At 34.4% G+C, this 22,469-nt stretch overlaps 1 protein-coding gene across 1 annotated transcript; it reads left to right on the top strand.

The window, feature by feature from the left end:
* The first annotated feature begins 7,597 nt into the window (after positions 1–7,597).
* Positions 7,598–9,769, top strand: LOC103962581 (xyloglucan endotransglucosylase/hydrolase 2). Its single transcript, XM_009375306.3, has 3 exons — positions 7,598–7,914; positions 8,783–8,976; positions 9,201–9,769. Exons 1-3 carry the CDS (start codon positions 7,645–7,647, stop codon positions 9,562–9,564), a joined length of 828 nt encoding a protein of 275 aa, XP_009373581.1. The 5' UTR covers positions 7,598–7,644; the 3' UTR covers positions 9,565–9,769.
* The last annotated feature ends 12,700 nt before the right edge of the window (positions 9,770–22,469 follow it).

Here is a 22,469-nt window from a genome sequence, read left to right as displayed (position 1 = left end):
GAATACGCATTTGTGTATTTGGGATTTTGCAGTAGATGCTCACAAACACTGTCTGCAACGGTCTCTTCCATTTCACTTTTAGAGAACAAGCAAAAATGCCCGTACGATGTTGCGGGTTTTAAGACTTTAATATTTGCCTACATCACCGTTCTCAGGCTCATCTTCATCTTCATTATGTAGAGGTGTTTTCTCTTCTGAATTTTGCACTGCAAGGGTTGGCAGCTGGTTTCTACAAATTTTGAAAAATGGAGTTGTTAGTGTGGCTGGTTTGTCGAATTTAACTCAAAATAGTAGAACTTATAACCGAAGCTAAGACAGTTTATTTATGATAATCCAGGTGCATATATAATCCGCATTTCCCTTCTTTTTTTTTTTTTCCATCTATTCTATCAGATACAATGCGAGTGACTAAATGAGTGCATTTAAATTAGAAAGAGTTGACATAGGGATATATAATCTGACGAAGAAAATGTCTTTATAGCAATAAAACAAAAAACTGATTGATAATTGGACAAAGAGAAGGAGGAAGATGAGATGAACAAAGAAAAGGCCTTAAAATTTTGACAGAGGCATTTTTAGCAAGTTAAAAAAAAAAAAAAAAAAAAGGCATTTCCATACAGAAGATTCATTATCAATATGCAGTAAAAGAAAAATAATGCCTGAGCAAGGAAAAAACCAAAAAAAAAAAAAAACAATGTAAACCTGAGGATGTAGACTGCCTACAAACGAAGTATTTTCTTTTCAAATGAGAAGATAGAGGTAACTTACTTACTTAGTGCTTGTGCTAAGGATCGAAGAGAAGTGAGAAATTTAATCTTCCTTGTGAAAGCTGAATGAAGTGTAAATTGTTCAAACGGCCACTACTGTAAGAAAATTGGAAACCAAATGAGAGATCATAGCAGAAAAATTGATGGGGAAGTAAATTAAGAAAAGCAATTAAAAAACATAGAGAACAAATGATGTTGTCCAATGTACTTAATTTCTCTTATATAATAAGACAACTGTGTATATTTCTTGACCATCTTAGAGAACATCAAATTCGAATGAACTAATAGATGCATTAATCATAAGTAGGCGAAAACGGTTTGACAATTAGATCTTTAGAACATAAGTTAGGATTTTTGATAGGTTTAATTTAGGAAAAGTTTCGCTGTGGAGGAAGCCGACACACATGCTTGATGAGCCATACCTCCTCATGGATCCTTATGCTAGGAAGACTAAATTTGCAAACTAATGATGTGTCATCAATAGGAATGAGCAAGTTTATCAACACTTAAGTAATAAACCAATCATCAACTTTTATGTCTTTAGTTTTCAAAATTTTGTCTAAATATTCATCTCTCTAGCATTATCCCCGTACTTTAACTCACGTTATTAACAATTTTTTTCCACCCCAAGAAGTCAATTTAAAGTTAGGGTGTCACCACAGAGACCACGAAAAGAATCTGACCTATATAAAAATTAAATTTATTAGCCATAGTTAAACTACCAACATGCGGTGCAATCTTATGGCAGTCTTTACTCTCGCCACCTAATATGGGTGCCTAGGTGGTAAGTAATTCGGACTCACACAACATTTATAAGTCTTTATGTTTATGAATTCAAATAGAGGAACTACTATATTTCAATTTAAAAATCCTAACTTTGGTCCAAGTGTCTCTCGTACAAATTTTAAATTTTATCATTTTTGAATCCCTTAGTTTTATGTTTACGAATTCAAATAGTTTATCTTCTGAGAAAGCAATGAAGAGCATAATTCTTATGAGTTTGAAAGTGGTCGATTGGTCAAAGGGCTTTCATTAATATCTACATATTGGATTGAGGGTGGAACGATATTCTCAATGAACATTTTGTCATTTTATATTTTTAATACAATGTTTTATCATGTTGACACGAAAATTAACGTTAAACTAGTTGCAGAGAGTCCATAGAAAATCCTACTTTGAGAAAGTCTTCTTAACATTTCTCAGGTGGAGAAATGTCTCCTTAGCATTTGTCTTGAGGGTGTGTTTAAGATTTCAAGTCATTGAAACCATGGTTATAATGTATGAATCCGAATTGGAAAATATACAGGAACGATCTCTTTTATTAATTTCTTTCAACAAACAAATCTTCATGAATCATATGCCCCGACCCGCTCCTCATAAGCATTAACTATGCACCGCCGCTCTTGCTAGCTTTCTTGAGTAATTTGGGTTGGTGGAGTCCGTGGCTCTCACTCTCCTCTCTCTCTCTCTCTCTCTCTCTCTCTCTCTCTCCATCTCCATCGTGTAGTTCATGCAATTCCCGTCTTTACTACATATACAGAAATCTCATGCATGCATTTGCAGATTTCCTCACCCACTCAAAAATGCCTCTGCCCCACCCTTCTACTACATGTATTAAGAAATGGACAGGCTATTATGGAGAATAATCCGGCTTAATTATTTACTAAGTAGGTACTTATTCCTTAACTAAAGTGCTAATAATTTGTCCCATTTTAAATTTATTTCTTATCAAACTACATATTCTGCTCCCCACCCCCCACAAAAAGAAAAAAAAAATTACATATTTTATAGAACAAAACCGAAAATACTAGGGCCACCAAGATTGGAATATGCATCCCCAAACTCTTTTAAAGGGAATTTATAAAACAAAGCCACGCGGACATGCAACCACCATCACTTGGCGCTTGTCTCTCTCTTTCTAAAATGCTAACAGATTGACACCTCTCGATCCAATATTGAAGACATCTCTCTCCTCTTTTAATATGGAATATATGCCTTACTTACCGTAATATGTTGTGATTATTTTGGGCAGAATTTTTTCTATTACAATTTTAATTTTTACGACACCACCTAAGGTTTTGACGTGAGATCAGCTATACTCGATTTTTTCCTTCAAGTTCTCAAATTCATATCACTTTCCATTCTAGAAATAGACTCTAATCATCATGAATAAAGTGTTGAGAATGAGTCTCACATCGGGAATTATAAATAAAATACAATATATAAGTGTATGGTTCAATCAACACTTAGTAATAGATGGTTAAATTGTTAAAATGTCAGTACGATTAAGAGTGGGCTAATAACTTGTCTATCTGAATATCTGACATAAATCTTTAGTAGAGCTATACCGAAATTAATTAAAGTTTCAACATATACCTAAAAAAACTGCGTTTCGGGCTTTCGTTAGATATTTACTGATCATGAAATTGTTTAAAGTTTCAATAAGTACATACTCCCAGAACTGTGAAATTTTTCAGAAGGTTCCGCCAAAAATTTATGAAATTTCAGTAGGTAACAATCGAAAATGCTGCAAAATTACCCAACATCTCAGTGATACTGTTCCTTAGCTTCTTCTTTCCAGCAGATAGAGACTATAGACAAAGTGTGTGACAAAATTACTTAGATAAGGAAATGTGAAAGAAAGATACCTAGCAAAGCAAAAAACTTCTGGTGTGGAGGAAGACGAGTTCGCATTGTGTTTGGAGGAAGATGAGTTTGCCCATTGTGTTTTGGTTGGAGGATCGGGTATCTCGATAATTAGTGAGGGAAATTTGGGTCAGTTGAGTGGGTCCTTTAAGTTATATATTACATGAATTAAAAAGTAAATTGGTAGTGTTTGGAGTATGGAGGGTGCATGCTTTTACTTAGATGAGTGGTGCTATCACACATTTTTTTTACTTCTCACACATCAATTGTTAATTTATGTTATTTGATTATCTTCAATTTATTCAATTCAATGACTGAAAATTGAAAAGTGCGTGTGAAAAGCGAAAAGAGTGTGTGTGGATAGAACTACCCCTAAACTATTTCACATTGGGGCAGGTTGGCAATAAAATTGCTCCTTAACATATGATTATGTGCATTGGGGGCAGGTTTGGTACTTAAAAAAGAGATAACATACAAAACGACTAACTGATAATTGCCAATGAGCAATATATTGATGGCCAGGATTAATATTATACCTAATTTTACGCGTGCTTAAGTGAACCAAATTCACATAGCTAGTAACTTATTAAGGATTGGATTAGAGTTGGTTTTGTTGAATGAGTTGAAACCATGTAAAAGTTGTCAACAAAATCCACAGTAGTCATTCATGGTGTGCATGGATAATTTGAAGAGCTAACTTCTTGTTAAGCAATATAATCCATGTAGTCAAGACTTCTTGTAGCGTAACTTAACTACATATTAAGACTAGTTTGGAAAACAAACACAAAACGTACACCATGTTGCATGTAAGTTTTTCTCATTTTCTTTTCGTGAGCTAAACTACGAATTGAACAAGGAATTAAGACTGGCCTGGAAAACAAACACAAAACGTACACCATGTTGCATGTAAGTTTCTCTCATTTTCTTTTCATGAGCTAAACTACGAATTGAACAAGAAAAATGACCAATTCGATATCAACTAATTACAACATTTTTTTTTCTCAAAAAAATTACTACGTTGATTTGTGTTGGAAATTAGTGGCTACATATAGTTCACCAAGAAAAGGACGCCAGCTCAGGCTTCTTCAAGGTTCTAAAGCACACTCAGAAGCAACACCATAAAGGCTAGGAATTGCGAATATATAGGACATCATACCGGCCTACTTCTCACTTTAGTGAGGGAGGCAGGTTAATTATAATAGACATGTTTAACAGCTATTCTTTTTCGAGGGCAAATGTTTAACAGCTAATCAGTTCATCAAAGTAATATTATTGCATTCAATAGATATATTTTAACTAAAATAAAATAAAAATTATTATCAAATTCGCTATTTATGAAAGAGAAATGGTAAGGACTCTCCCAAAATTGGGATGAAATTTACGAGTTCTATGATTAACTATATTTGCATGAGAAATGCTAATAGAACTCTCTAAAAATTTTCATTGACTCTTTGTCACTTTATAGTTTTAGTACAATGTTTTACAATGTTGATATATGTATTGAAAGTAGTAGAGAGTCAATGATGAGCCCACTTTTGAGAGAGTATCCGTAGCATTTCTCTATCTACATTTCGAAGAGAGAAATGCTAAGGCCATTTCCTTCAAATTATAGGAGTCAAATTACATTTGATAGCTAATGAGGCAATCTAAAGTCTTATGTTAAATTTTGTATTTCTCCAACTGAATTTCAAATGTTATTTTATTATTTAAATAGAGCTTTAAATGGTTGTAATTATTAAAAAAAAAATGTTTAAATGAAATTTTTATTAGTTGAAATGTTAGTGGAATAAAGGACCCATCATTAAAATGATTAAAAATAAATTTGAAATTGATGCCAAATTTGACTCCAAATCACAAAGCTTTTAAATTTAGTTAGCAAATAACACTTCGTTGAAGAGACTTTTGATGTCAAATATGCACAATGGCATTTCACTTAAGATTTTGACATCTCATTTGGAGATGCTCTAAGGAAATTCTCTCAAAAGTAGGACTCTATAGTCTATATGAACTCTCTGTCACTTTTTTCTGCATAATATTTTATAATGTTAGCAAAAAAATTAGCATTAAACTATAAAGTGATAGAGAATCAATGAAGAACGTGATAAGGAATTCCATTTTAAAAAAATGTTTTTAACATTCTAAAAAATAAAATTTTTTATGAATTCTCAGCCTTTATTGCTTTGAAACTTGTGATAATACCGACGCAGGCTCCACTTTCCCTGGATGTCTTGGGAGATTTTTCCATGCCAAATGTTGGACCATCAACTTGGAAAGTGTGGCCATACAGGCACATAAGGTTTGGGTGTTTGAATCTTCAGTTTTTCATGTCTCAACCCATTTTACTCTTATCCATATCTCAAATTTAAAAAAAAAATAAAAAACATGCAATCCCATTCCCTGTCTGTCAGACCATGGTCGCCAGTTTCTAATAATTAAACTTGGAAAGGAAAAAAAATGCACGAATGAGGATGAGACAGAAGTTTTTGGATGCCAATATAATAGTATTAAAAATTGGTTGTAACTTATAAGAAAATAGAGATGATCCCTGTCCAGAGAGCAAGGAGAAACTACAAGTCATACATTTGAATTTGAAACCAATAATTGCCAATGAGATAGGATCCTATATATTGATCAGTATTCCTTAGGTTCAAGTTCACTCTCAAGCACCTAATTAAAAACAAAACAAATTAAGCATTAAAAAATAATTGAGATCATACAAAGCCAAACCTATGCTGTAAACAGCCAAATACAATTATTGGACTCTGAATTTCTGAACTGCATAACGTTGGTGGTCTTGTTTGGTTGTTTACATATCTATACCACTTTACTAATTATCAAGTGATTTGAAGTCTAATAACAGTTTCTTCTGAGCATAAAGAATTTGAAAAAGCAACGTTAGGAAATTACATTTGGAAATCACATTGGTGTACAATCTAATGTTGATGCATACAACCAACATCTAATAAGATAGAGACTTATTAATTGATACTCATAGGATTTTGCCCCTTGGAAGACTTAACCACCTTATAATTCAAGTCATTTGAGTTCCCCCTATTTCTCAAGACCCCGTCGAGAAAAACTCAAGCCCCTCTTCAAGAATAACTCGAGTCCATTTCGAGTGCTTGTCGAGTAATGTTTTATATTCAAAGTTATTATATTTTACGAAAAGGATCCTAGTCAGATTCTTTTTCTAGAGATTCCGAAAATCCTGTGATCGTGATCGTTCATTGTACATCGTGCGATCAATTATAATTTGAAATTTAAAATTTAAAATTAAATATAAATAGTATCTAATGAAAACTGACTGCACGATATACGATGAACGATCATGATCACAAGATCTCTAAAATCCTCAGAAAAAGAATCCAACAAGAATCCTTTTCTATATTTTACTTGCCATTTTTTTACTCGAGAGATGTCGACGAGGGAGAAATTAAAACCCTTGAATAATCCTTGAATGTTCATGACATGGAAAGTAGTGACTCAGATATCATTTTGCCAACTGTCAAATTCCTAATCAATAGTAAGCCCCCTCCTCCCTTCCTTCCCCAATACATGATTGATGGTCCCAGGAACATTAGGGAAACTTTATTCTCCCATACCACACCAAGTTGGCATCCACCACCAAATTTAAATCATACCAAAAGAGAGATGAGGTCCTACCTGGCTGCTATCGCCCATCAATCCATCATTCATCCTGGAGACATTTATTAGCTATGCCATAGCTAGCAATATATATCTCCCTCTCGAAAAAAATTTCATAGTACTAAGAACATGGCTAATACATTATGTGTCATAATACAATTAATTAATTTTTTTTCTTCAAGTTTCCAACCAATTATATAATTACACCTAATGTATTAGATCTTATTTTCGGCACATCAAAAAAATATCTCCTCCCTCTCTTCCTTTTTCTCTTTCTCTCTTACAAACAAACAACCAAATTTTAATAATAAACCCAAAAACCCAGAAAGCCAGCCACCTCTCAATGCCCAAACAAAAGTTTCCAGCTTTCATTTTGTGCTTAGCTGGCATTACCTTTGGCGTTTGGCTCCTCCAAGTTAATATTTCTCACAAGTCCCCCACCCTTGCCAGTTAGCATTACGTCCTCACTCCATCCCCTTTCCTATATAAATACACCTCTTTCTAAAGCCCTAACACACACCCTGAAAACAGTCCTTAAACCACCCCCCCCCCTCTCTCTCTCTCTCTCTCTTTCTCTCTCAAAAAAATGGGGATTTCTAGTTTGGTTTTGTTGGTGGGATTGGTTTGCAGCTCTTTAATGATAGCAACTTATGCTGGAAATTTTTACCAAGATTTTGACCTAACCTGGGGTGGCCACCGCCCCAAAATATTCAAGGGAGGTCAACTTCTTTCTCTGTCTTTAGACAAAGTTTCTGGCTCTGGGTTTCAGTCCAAAAAAGAGTACCTCTTTGGGAGGATTGATATGCAGCTTAAGCTTGTTCCCGGCAACTCTGCTGGCACCGTCACCGCATACTACGTACGTATCACTCACACAACACACATACGTACACATTCCTCATACACTAAAAAATAGAATGACAAACTTACATTTATACTCCTTATTTTGGGGGAAATAATATATATAAATACTAACTCATTATTTTTCTTCAAATTTTTTTTTCTCTATCATGTGACGTGGGCTTCACGATATTGTAGGCAATAGATAAAACTTATGTTTAGGTGAATTTTTTATGGACTTAGTTACGATACAAGCATTTACTTAATACATTCATCATTTAACGATCAGATATGAACAAAAAAGGAGAATATCCTTTTACATACTTAATCCTCAAAATGTTTATATACTCTAAATTATTCTTTGATATCTTTTTTTGGATGAAGTACACATTTTAACTACATAATTTAGAGAAAAATTGGGTCAAATGGTATAAATCTAACTAATTCTGATATATTTTGAGAAACTTCGTTATTTTATTAGGAGTACATAATAACGTTTTAGACCGTTAATAGCATTTTTTTATTTTTCATTTAGGATTATATGTTGTACGAATATATATATATATTTTTTTTTCCATAAAAAGACATGAATTCTACTGGCCCACTTGACTTATGGATGCTTTTGTCTTGTTAAAATATCTCCAAAGTAGTGAGACAGAGAAATAAGGCCAAGTTTTTTGGACTATAATGCTTGCATCAAATTCAACAGTAACTATATATACTATACGTTCACGAGAGTGAGCCACCGAATACTTATAACATTATTTACAAGGCAAAATTCATTCGAGGTTTAAATTTGTTTCAGCTTTATTCCATGCACAAAAGACCAATTGTTTCACTATATACAGACAATAATTTTTCATCTTTCGGTTTGTTTTTGTATGTAGCTGTCCTCTCAAGGTCCTACACATGATGAAATCGACTTCGAATTCTTGGGAAACGTTAGCGGTGACCCTTACATTTTGCACACCAATATTTTCACCCAGGGCAAGGGAAATAGAGAGCAGCAGTTCTATCTCTGGTTTGACCCCTCAAAAAACTTCCACACTTACTCCGTCATCTGGAAGCCCCAACACATAATGTAAGAAGTAATTCTTAATGCATGCATTTATATATGCCCAACGTTTAAGTTCTATAAATGGTTTCACAAGAATTGAGTTCAGTTGAGTTGGCTAGAGTAGTAGCAATGTGCTCTTCCTTTGCACCCAACTCCAAACTCTTGTCCCTGTAGGTCAGTATATAATATCGCTTGCATCAAAAAATGAAAGAGAAATTTAATTGGGTTATTGCTTCTCCATTTTTCAGTTTCTTGGTTGACAAGACTCCCATCAGAGTATTCAAGAACGCTGAAGCAGTTGGTGTCCCATTCCCGAAGAGCCAACCCATGAGGATATACTCAAGCCTTTGGAATGCAGATGACTGGGCCACCAGAGGAGGGTTGGTGAAAACTGATTGGTCGAAGGCACCCTTCACAGCATACTACAGAAACTTCAACGTCATTGATTCCAGGTCATCCAATTCCTTCTCCGAATGGCAGACTAACGAGCTTGATGCTCCCAGCAGAAGACGTCTGAGATGGGTTCAGAAATATTTCATGATTTACAACTATTGCACCGACTTAAAACGCTTCCCACAAGGCGCTCCACCTGAATGCAGACGATCTTTCTAGTTCCCTTTAAAGAAAGATTAATGTTAAGTTTATTAAGTAAAGGCTTTATTAAGTAAAGGCGCTTGATAGCGTTTTTAATTATTACTGCCTGTGCATACAGGGTTTGGCCTAGCATAGTGTCAAATAAATGAAATGTTTCTTTCTTCTTTGTACGATTAGTGATAATGTTGTAAGATCTTTTTATATAATAAATTTTTGTTTGTGATTCCACGGAACAGAAAAACGAGGGCTCGGTGATATGTGAGCTCGGGTTACTTTTTTTTTTTTTTTTTTAACATACTATGTTATCATCATTAAGAAGAGGCCAAGAGAGGGGTAAGCTTAACTTCATAATGGACTAGTAATAATGTGGTTCAAATTCATCTTTAATGAGAATCGAACTTAAAACATCTCACTTACAACTTACAAGTGAAGATGAATGTCACTAGACTGTAGTACTAAGTGGCCGGGTTATCTTTAAAATAGATAAAACAAGCACAATTGAATAGTTGACAAGACCAATAATAATAATACACCAAGGGCAATCACTATAGATCGATTGCACAAGTATTGGCTTAAATCAAGTTGATCAATTAGTCAGACAAAACCAAATTAAAAGATATTTTTTTTATAGAAATAAATAATTGATCAAAATTAAAATTAACAAGAATTTAAGAAGACAAAGAAACTAAAATTAACAAGAAATTTAAGAAGACGAGAAATTAAACACGTGGTAAAAAGAGTTTTAATATTTAAGCAACTCAAACTTAATTAAGGTTATGAATTTAACAATGACGACCTTTTTTTTCCTAGAGCCAATCCCATTACCATGCCAATGTTAAAAATTGTTCTAAGGTGTGGCTTAATCCTAGATCGGATTTAAATCTTGTATCCTATTGCAATACCACTAATATTAAATGTTGGTTAGGCATACGATTAAACACACGAAAGTTCTTTAAGTGCAAAAGAATTGTATCATGTAAGACTTGTTTATTAGTCATCTTTATAGAAGTGATTAGCCATTAGAAATTTGAACATGGAATAAATTAAACACCAAAGTTGTGAACTTAACATGACAATTAACTGAATAGCAATCAACAAATTACTTCACAACTATGTAACCGTGAAAATGCCATGTCAGATGTAACTATTAGATTCGGAACAGGCCAATTACCAGATTAGCCTAATAATTTTTTATTCGTAAAATTATTACAAAAATGATTTAAATAACTGGAAGATGGTGCCAAAAACTGAATCATCAAGATGATACCTCACATCGCGTAATAAGCAGGACTTGCACGAGAACTTATAATCGGAGATGGACAAACTGGACTCAAAATCTCATGCTAAAGAGTGGGGAGATTCGAGTCATCTTTAAGGCATTATATTGAATATTGAGAACTGGAAACTTTTATACGCACGCAATTTGTTTAGTAACAAGGTAACAAGAAGCAGGCTAAAGCCACAAAAAGGGAGTGGATTTCGAATCCGGTATGTTGTAGGTTCATGATTATACGAAGTAATTTCCAGATAGAAGAAAAAGGGTGTGCCAAAATCACTTCCTTCATGAAAAGATTTAGGCCTAAACAATAATCTAATGCAAGAAAATACATGAAGCTAGTTTTGGGGCTTGCTATTTGAACAACCTTATGGATTTGTATTCTCAGCTTGTTCGTATTATTAATACACTTTTAGAAATCCTCCTCTTATTATACTGTATTTCAATCTTACTAGATCTCCTATACTTCCCGCTGCATTAATGTATGTTAATGCAGTGCACAAATGTAATGAGAACAACGTTAAAGCCAGTAAACAAAGGAAGAGTTCAAAGCAGTAAACAAAGGAAGAAAATCATATGCAACCAAAGACAGTATCAACCAAAATAAGCCACAGAGCATGTTTTTTCTAAAAGCGAGTTCAAGAATGCACCTTTGTGATACATAAAAACAAGATATCAAGAACGCATTAATCTGCAATCAATTGGAAAAATTAAACACAACGTTTGATAAAATCCTTAAGCGAAACAAAGCTAGTCTTACAAAACATAATACCATGTATGCTTGATTAGCTATGAGCCTATGACATGTATTACCTTCGAACTCTAAAATCCGATAACATCTTTAAGCGAAACAAAGTTTGGAATGTGGACACGTGCGCCACCCACCCATGCTATCCCATCGATCTCAACCCTCGCAAGGTCCCTGGTACCAGGAGAATAAGCTCGCAATATTCCACAATTCTCTAATAACAAGACTTTTCCTTCCTCTGTAAGGTTAACCAGTTGGGGATAATCTGAAGGACAGAGAAAGGGTTGCTACAAATATTAAGCTCTTGGGTCCAAGACTCCTTAACGCCAAATTCCTTTATCACCCAAACAATTATACTATGAAGCGAGTAAACAGTTACGGAGAGGCAACCTTTCAAGACTCCGAGGTTATAATTAGGCACATTCTTCATATCAAAACGACAAGGGGGTAGTGGTATCTGCTGGAAACGCTCAGTTTCAACATCAAAACCAAATATCCCGAGAGAACCCATACGCCGGCCTAACCATTGAATAAATCCGTCGTGATAATTACCATATGATAACGCGAGAATCTCATCAAAACCCTCGATGCTTCTCCAAGTAGTGGAACCAACCGTGAGAACCCTCGCCCCCGGTTCCTTGGACCAATCGGTTGGCTTCTTAATCAGAACAACTTTATACACATCACTGATGGGACTAAACCCAAAGCCAGAATAACAATTTGTAAAACGGATTTTCTTATACTTAGAAGGATTTGGAATAGCTAAAGACTCGCTGGTAATGGGATTGGATATGTACAGTCTCACCGATCTCATCCACCTGTCTTGACATAGAAGCAAACCGTTGTATGACCCACAATATGTATATCTCTAGTTCGGAAAATTGGGTCCTTACAAAGTTTCAAAGCCACATGGTTTTTGGTAGAGCTGTAGTTGAGGTCGACCAAGAAGTGGCATCCCCTTGAGCACTGTATTGGGGGGGTTCCCTTGGACCAAACTGAAGATCTGAGAGGCAACGACGCCAATCCTTGCACGCACATTGGCACTGGATGAGCGTTTTAGTTGGAATTTTGCAGAAGATCTGCACTAGAATGTGGTCTGGTAATTGTAGAATATAGGATTTCTTATCATGCTTTTCTTCTTCATCTTCTTCTTGTTTTGCAGGTCTATGAATGGACCTTGAGGGGCTTAGGGACACTGGTTTTTTTTCATTGATACAGCATCTTTGTAGGTTTTGCACCAGCGTACATGCTATATATCGTCCACTTCACTCGGAATATGATTTAAAAGTAGGGTTTGAGACCGTCTCGTTGGGGCGGGCCCGGCGTACTTCAGCTTATTTTTAGGTATATTTAGAAGGAAAACGTTATGTTAATAGTTTGTACTAAAAATATCCTTTATCCAATAATCATATTTTATAGTTTTTTTTTATTCTTTTTATGAAGGGGTACAGCTGGTAGTAAATCAGGATTATCCACTTATTTTGGGTCTGGATAGGCTATGGGGTTGTAATTCAATTTATTTTTGAACAAACAATTTATTTATTTATTTATTTATTTTAACAAACAATATTATCTACACTAAGGAGACATGGGACATGGTAGTGGGCTAAGCCTCACATTGGAGCTAGCAATAATATGGTTCTAATACGTTTTTGGTGAGAATCAAATCTAAAACCTCTCACTTACAAGTGAAGAGAAATACCACTAGGTCGTAGTACTAAGTGACATAATTCATTTTATTAAAAGCACTATATCTTGACACTTATGTAGGTATTTATAAAGATCAACATATAAGCCTAATCAAATAAGTAAATCTAATTAAATAAGCAAAATCATAGGGAGTTTTAACAAAATATTTCCGATACTATTCACTTTTAACGAAAAATCACATTTTTACGTTTCCCTAGTACTATTCATTACACCTTTATTTGTCATTTTAAATTAAAACTAAATTTTTTTTGAACTTTTCGTTAATTTTCTTAAAATAAAATCCATGTGGACAAAGAAATCAAAATATTATTTTCTCCTAAAGGTAGGAAATAAAATAAAATCCCAAAAATTCCTATTTTTTTTTACAACACTCTTCCTCCAACTCATGGTGATAATCATGAAATCCGTAGTCATCAAGGCCCTGTAGACAACGGTTGTCATCAGCATTGAAACACAAAGATTATGAGCAGCCGTCTCGGGTGGTCACTAGTGTAAGCACTTACGTGGTTGTCCAAAACTTAAATTAGTTCCTCCGAAGCAATTCTTCCCTTCACTCCCCACAAAATATAAAAATAATAAAAAAAAAATAATAATAATAAATAAATAAATAGGGCAAAAGCAAAGAAAGAAAAGTCAAATTCAAAGGCAAAGCAAGGTAAAGTAAGGCAAGGTAAGTAAAGTAAAGCAAAACATCAGGCATACGGCATGCAGGTATCTGTAAGTGCACGAGAGTGCATCTCAACTTCATCAGCAACATAATCATCATCACGATAAGCAGGGATTCTATATGCACCTCCATTCCACAAATTTCTCTTTATTTTAAAAGTTTTAGTTCTATCCTGTACAAACTTCGTAATTCTGGAAAGATATAAAAATAAACACACAATACCTCCTATGGACTTGTAGAATTTTAAACCTATTCTTCTGATTTCGTGTCAGCAAGTGACCAACTTCAATGAAAGGAAGCCTGAAGTTTTTTTATTTTTAAAGTGAAAGGGGTCTTATGAGAGGTTATATTCACACATCCTAAATTACTTCTCCCACACATTTTTACCTTTTTAATATTTTTTACACACTACTAACACTTGATAGAAAAATATTAAAAAAATTAAAAGTGTGTGGAAGAAGTAATTTGGGATGTGTAAATATAATCTTATGAGAGGTTATATGTAGGACAAGATGGAAGTTCATTATTGTGGATTAAAACCCTACTTATTGTCAGAGTAGGGTTTCTCTGACAAAAGGGTTATCCAACTCTTTTGCTCAAGGGGAATCAAGCAGGTTGGTCTGATAATTCGCAACATCAACCCTAGTAAATCCACATATACCTAGCTGGTTCTGAAATTTTGGCTACCAGTAGTTCTGAGTCAAGTGTTTTTCTTTACTTTTAATTAAGTAGTTAAAGTTCTTTTCTTTAATTAGCATGTTCAATATCTAATTAGTAGTCTTGTTGTGTAGATGCACTGCAACATGTGAGGGCATGATAACTATTGCACTTCGTTTCATTTTGTTTGTACACTGTTGAGTGTTTATAATTGAGGATGTAATCTTATTATTAATTTATATTTATATACTCTGAAAGAGTTTCCATTTCTCAGTTTCTAACTCCCTGCATGCCTTGCTACCTATTATTCCTAGTACTACAGGCCGGCCTGCAAAATATGCGTGCTTTTGTTAAACTAGCTACGGTTTAGTTCATTTAGTTTGACTCTCATAGTCTCATGGCATTGTGTTTAATTAGATTAATAGCTTTAATTAACATGGATCTTCATGAAATTGATCTAGGTAAGTTCTAATATAAAAACAATGGGTGTAAAAATAAATTTGCATATTGAATTGGGTTTGTGAGAGTAGTTTAGATAGTAAAATTGGGTTTAAAGTGTTGACTGATATTGACTCAAGGAAATGCCGCATAATCTACCATGTCATCAATATTACTGTTGAAAGTTAGTTAGGATGGTTATTAGTAGCTTAAACAGTAAGAAAGGTGGTTAGGCTACTAGAGAGATATAAAAGGCTGATTGCGGCTTAATGTTAGTACTGAGTCATCATTCTATCAATACAATATCTCTCATCTTCTCTCTAATTTTCTCTCTAATCTTTCAATATTCTCTGTGCTGCTTCCTTCTTCTTTCTACAACTCTGGTTACTTCTGTTAAGATAAAGAGATATTGATAGTTTAAAAAAAAATGATATGGGTGTGGAGAGTAAGCTAGGTGTACAGAGAAGTTATATGAGTTTAAACAAAATTTCCCAAGATTTTATTTTGGCAATGCAGAGTACAGTATCTAAATTCTGTTCAGTGAATTTCAATAGTACTATCCTAATTTATGTTTTCTGATGCAGTAGTAAACTAGCAAACACCGGAAGAAATTCATAAAAATTTAAATCATAATAAGCACACCAACGTACTAAACTAGCATCATAAAAGAAGAAAATAAAGAAATATTATTGTAGCAGCAGTTTATACCCTAAAACCTTAAAAAAGTTTACAAAAAAAGTGGCAAAAAGTTACACCACAAACCAAATAACCACATGAATAGTAGTTCTCATCAGTCATGTAGAAAGGGGACAGTGGGCTGCATCTGAAATCATTTTGATGAAAGGGGACAGTTCTCAAGGATACACCTTTGTGATATAGAAAAAAAAAAGATATCAAGAAGGCATTAATCTACAATCAATTGGAAATATTAAATCAACGTACTTACACAATCCAATCTCCCTAGCTATATCACTATTTAGCAAGGTTCTAAAAGATGTTAGGCGCTAGTCAGGCGGCGGGTTGGGGCCTAATGCCTGGCGGCGGGTTGGAGCCTAACGCCTAGGCGACTAGGTGGGTTTTGGGCAGAGGCCTAGGCGGATCAGGCGGATTTAAGTAAATTTAATATAAATTGTATAAATAAGTGTCTATTTATACTTAAAAAAACATAAATAATCATATTATGATACATAAATTCCAAAATAAAATGACATATAAATGATAAAGTATTAGAACATATAGAAAACAAGGGGAGCAAGCATATCCAAGTATTCAATAAGTCTCTTACATTTTATTGAAAAATTAAAATGCAAAATGAAAGATATCGATTCTCTGTCTAAATCAGAGTTGCGATCTAGGTGGGTACCTAGGCAGTTTTAGGCAGGTTAGCGGGTGCCTAGGCGGGCTAGGCAGACGCCTAAATGGGTCTAGGCGTCCTCTCTTAATTTTCAAACGCCTAAGGACTAATCAGGACGGTGACTAACCGCCTAGCACCTAGGCGACACTAGGCAAGAATTTTTAGAACAGTGCTATTTAGTAATAAAAATGACCTCAAAACCTTAGAAAGTATAATACCAATACTATGTATGCTAGCACCTAGGCGACACTAGGCAAGAATTTTTAGAACAGTGCTATTTAGTAATAAAAATGACCTCAAAACCTTAGAAAGTATAATACCAATACTATGTATGCTTGACTAACTAGCTATGGCATATACCTTCGAGCTCTAACCTCTGATAACATCGTTAAGTGAAACAAAGCTTGGAATGTGGACAAGTGCGCCACAGACCCATGATATCCAGTCGATATGAAACCACGCAAAGGCCAGTGTATTAGGAAAATAAACTCGCCTACCTAATATCATCTATACTTTTTTTTCCTCTGTAAAGTTCACCGACTTGGAATAAAATGAACGAAAGTAACCGCCGTTCTTGCAAATTTCAAGCTCCTGGATGCAAGACTCCTCAACGCCATATTCCTTCATCTCCCAAACAGTTACACTACGAAGCGAGTGAACAGTTACAGAGATGCAACTTTTCAAGACTCCAAGGTTATAATTATCCAATTTTTTCATATCAATGATGTAGGCACTACAATAAGTATGGTCCCTATATAAAATATGGATGTTGGTGGCTTCTCATCTATCAAAGCCATGCTTTTATCTATTTTAATTATAGTTAGGTTGCATTGTAACTATAATATGTTATTAATTGTCTATCCTACCAATGTAAGGTACCCTCCTATTTAAAGGGTTTCATATGTAAGATTAAGTAGCCAATTAGTGAATTAAAAATGTCATCTAAGAAGAGAGTTTTCTCCTTCTTAATCAAGTGTGAGGACTGAACGTGTCGAGTGAATCTGCGATTAGCGACGTCGAGTGATTTCGTTGCCCTTGGTTGAGTAATTCCCAGGTTCCGATCCCTCGTCTCCTCGACACTTCCTTTGGCTTTTTTTTTCCTGCGTCAAGTGGCATCAGAGCAGGTTTTCCACTGTAGTTGAAGACTATGGCTGTGATTTACAATCTGTTTGAAGAGCACATTGTCGAAGAAATCAGTTTTGTAAATTGGAAGTCCCCACCAATTTACGATGAGTATGTTGATGATGACGACAACCTCAAATAGAACTCTTTCGATCGGTTTTCTCTACTAATTTATGGCGAGCGAGATGAGGATTACAAGGTTATGTTTACGCTGGTTAATCACCAGTGTTGTTTGCAACTTGGAGTCAATGCCAATCCTGCCCCAAATTTTTATGAATACTGAGACAGTAACAAAGGAATGAGTTCATCTGTGAAAGAACGATACGTGCATCATCATAAAGAGGTAATATTTGACCTTGATACCCATTATATATGTGACTACATTTGGGAATCCTTTATTGCTTTCCACACTAGGAAAATATACTTGGAGCAAAGTATTTTTCCAAGTCATCAATATCAAAAGGAAATTTGGAAGATTGATGAACATTTTTCAAAAGAAATTGTACTTCAAAAACCTATTATTGTTGTAAGGTCAAATTTTCCGTAGTCCTTGCTGTACGTGGTAGTGCATTTTTAATGTCACCTTAGTGGTGTAAAAATTGTTATGTAAAGCCATTGTAGGCTAGCTGTCCTTGTTAGCGATATTGAGATCCAAACACCATCCATTGCTCTTCAATTAAAAAGGCACGCGTGAATCTCATGTAGGAAGGTTATATATATTCATCTTTTAAAATTGAAAATTTAGGTGAGGCTTCTTTGTTGATTGTTTTGACTTGTTGGACCGGCCTCCTTACATTAGTGTAGAATATTACTTGTACTCAATTAAAAAAAATTGTTTTTCTGTAATTTAATTTTATGCAATGCCCTTGTTCCTCAATTCCAACGTTGTTTACGCTCAATGTTTGTCTCTAAACACCCTTTAATTTTATTCAGTATATAAGATTAATTTCTTGTAGACCCAGATTGGGCACCCACTACAATACTGAAACAAAGAAACGTGTTCATCACATACTCATTTTCGCAGTACATTCAATTACCCCTTCTCTATTTCGTTTGTTCTTACAAGTTTTGATTTTATTCTTCAACTAACATGCACTCATATGTTTACCCTTGTTGGGGCTTAAAAAGACTTCACTACTTCGGAGTTGTTTATCTCACAAAGAAGAATGTAACGCAGTGGAATTTGATAGGCAAGAGAAAGAAAAAACACTCAAAGTATTACACAAAATTTTTATTCTCACACAAACTTAGTACAAGAAGAAACACTCACTCTTAGAAGCTTTGTTACTTCTTTTCACTTCTTACTTGCCAGTCTTACTTCTCACTACTTGCTCTCTTGGTTGTTATATCACATAGCTTAGCTCCTCACCTATTTATAGGCAAGGTTTGCCAACTTTGGCATTGCTAGAACTTTCTAGCTAATGCTTAACAACCACACATTTTTACAAGATTCTAGATCTTTCTACAAAAAGCCTTAGATATTTATGCATGCATTCCACCAACTTGAACCTTGCTAGAATCTCTAGTATGTGCATAAGGGCCGGATCAATTAGCTTGGACCAAGACAAAATTACAATTCAACATATCCAAACTCCTTGAAATTTGATGATAAGTTCATTGGGAGGATATAAATATTTGCAGAGTGGCGATGATCCTTTTGACTGGGATTTTGCAGAATATCTCAACTATTATGTGGTGTGGCAGTTGGAAGATGAAAGGCAATATCATGCTCTATTTCTTTGTCATCTTCTTGTTTAGGAGGTCTATCGTTAATGGTCTCGTGTCGAGTTCAGGAAAAGAATGAATGAGTTCACAAGGATGAAGTAATGAGATTGAAAGGAGGCATATTAACACCAAGGATGGACTGCAACTAACTGGGAAAAAGTAACGTTCCGATCTCAAAACCGTCATCGTTTAGACCAAATCCAGCAGCATAGTCTTGGCACTGAAAAGACAATCTACCTAAACAGGTTAAACGTAAAAATATATTTCCGTATCATTTTGCTACCAGAAAACACAACTGCAACTTAAGTATAATCAAAGCCTCTAATTACTTCAAATAATCCAAATCACAAGCGGCACTCTGCTTCTGGAGATTTCGGGACTCAAAATAATTCCACGAACAAAAAAATGATGGAAATAAAGCAACGTTCATTCCGTAAGATACAATTTATATGCAACAAGTCTACGGTGCTAACTGTGACATAAATTATTCTCCTTTCAACTTATACGATTAGTATTGGTAGTGGAAAATTGAAAATGATGATATTTCCAAAGAACCGGAAAATGCAAAATCATGAAACTGAGTAAGCTTTTCATCATTTAGACATAAAGTACATTTGAATTCCCATATCTTGTATCTTACGACATACAACAAACAATAACAACCAAGCGTTATCCCCCAAACAAAATTCTCTGTTAGCTCCAAATACTCCATATTTTTTCTTAAGATCTCTTTCTAAGTCTTCCTAGGTTTTCCTTTACCCCTTTTGCCTTGACCTTCCGTCTCACAATTGCATTTTCATGTTAGGTAATTTAATTTGTTTGTCCCCTTGGATTACTAACAAACATAGCCAACTCAGTTTCATTTTATTGCGCTCAAAAAAATAAAACATCTGCGCTTCTCTCATACTTCATTTGCAGATTGACTTGGTGCTGTCAATAAGGAAGGGGTAACATATATATCTCAAAATAATGTATGTAGGAACTTGAAACAATTTTGATTAGAGGAAAATTAACATGAAGGGTTATCTGTAACTGGTGAATGGTAGTGAGAAATGAGACCACGAAATTGTACTACATTAAAGACCAAATGATTGACTAGCCACGACACAAATTGCCAGCGAGATCTAACCCTTTATAACATCTTGAAGCGAAGCCAAGCTTGGAATATGCTAGTTATAAACGATACCCCATGAATCCGAACCCTTGCAACGCCCCTTGTTCCACTAAAGGAAAACCAACTTTTCCAGACTAACAAAATTAGTCGTGCAAAATGACATTTCGTCGCCTTAGATTTTGTCCGACAAAATTTCATCGGAAAAAAGGTGTTTTTATTTGTAGTGAGGCCATAGAAAATTGTAACTTTATACTTGTTCTCTTTACTCTAATGCTTCGTTTCCTAAACACTTCAACAAAATGCCAAACTTAAATCTACTTTATATAAGTTTTCCTAAACAATTAGAATCTGCCCATATAAACGATCATTTATTCAATACAAAAATTCCTTCCAAATAAATCAAATTTTAATGAAGTCAGATTCTGAATAATTCATTAATCGAAAACTCAAAGTAGATAAAATCTTGTGTAATATGATTTTTTGCACAATGTTATAAAGAAAATTATATACAGCACCAAGACAAAAAACAAGATATAGAAAAAAAATAAGAAATCAAGAATGCATTAATCTGCAATCAATTGGAAAAATTTAAATCAATGTAGGATAGTGCTATTCACGCACCTATTTTTAGGTTCCATAGATCCTTGTTAATTTTTGGGCATTGATATATATTGTTGCGGAAACTAGATAACCAAAATTAGGCTCTTTAAGTCTTGAATTTTTGTGCTTGCTAGTATACGAATCAAATTATAGTATAGCATATAAGCACGGATATCGTCCCACAGAAATCAAATTAATTCTAAAAGTCTTACTAATGAAATTGAAACAAATTATAATTGGGAAGTTTTAACGGAAAAGATAGAAGATTTGAATTAAACTAAAGACAAAATATGACTTTAAAATAAAATGCATGAAATAATAAAATTAAAACATAAGAAAATAAGACCTAAGGCATCCGAATTCACCGTAACCAATCCTACTTAATTCACTTAATATGTTATGCTCAAGTAGTTTCCCAATATTGATGATTGATTTTCCCTCAATTATTCAACGGCCATGGTATCTGGTTGCATCAATAGCATCCTTCCATGTTAACCCTCTATGGCATCTAGATGGATTTAAACAAGTAACAACCATTAAGCTCTATGGAAATCGTTGGAAAGTCACACAAACACTAATTGCATGGCATCTAGAAATAGGTGTTTATGGTATCAATTGCAAGAAGCTAAACCCGAGTTAAGTATGACATCTACTCTAACTTGCATCAAATCAACCTAATTTAAACCTAGATGGTGATCAAGCATCTAAATAAAAATCAAGCTCATTACGATTAGCAAAAGATACTCAATAAAGATGAAAAATTTGATAATAACAATGCCACAAGACAATTAAGTATTCATAATTAGGCTACATCGTAGCCCTAACAAAGGAAAAAAACTATAAACTTCTCTTCCTCTTCCCTTCTTTACCGCAGCCCCCCTAAAGTCTGATATGTTTTTGGTGGCTTTCTTCGTGAATGAATGAATAAGGAGAAGTAATCTCCATATTATAACTCACGGCAAAGGGGCAACATAAAGCCTAATTAAAAACCTAGCTCTTATTGGACTTTAAGTCCTAATTAATGAAAAAAATTAAACTGAAATCATAAAAACAATTATGTCCATCCCAAAATCCATTGAATAGCTTCCTATGTCCATTTGATTTCCACAGCCATTGTAATCTCATCTTCTTATTGTAATGCATATTTGTGCTCCATTGGAATTACTCTAGACACCCGAAATCTTAATTTTTCACTTCTTTTTCGCATAATTCTAGTATTGAATGCCTATAAATTAAAACAATATAAATGAGTGCATTTAACCCATTCATATATACAAATGCATAGGAAATATATGATAAAAATATATGAAAATATGCATCCCATCATATATTCTTCAATTTATCCGATTCGACTGTAAAACATTAAGAGTGTGTATGAGAAGTCAAAATAGATACGTGGATAACACTACCCCCTTATGCAAATCAAGCACCCAATCACCTCAGTATCTTACAAAATATAATACCAATACTATGTAAGCTTGACTAGCTAGCTATGACATATAGTTTCGAGCT

Source organism: the organism of the source record quoted next, unplaced genomic scaffold, assembly GCF_019419815.1.
Source record: "Pyrus x bretschneideri cultivar Hongxiangsu unplaced genomic scaffold, Pyrus_bretschneideri_v1 Contig14, whole genome shotgun sequence".
NCBI lineage: Eukaryota > Viridiplantae > Streptophyta > Magnoliopsida > Rosales > Rosaceae > Pyrus > Pyrus x bretschneideri.
The sequence above is the reverse complement of the archived record's forward strand: the minus strand, read 5'-3'. Positions and strand labels throughout refer to the sequence as shown.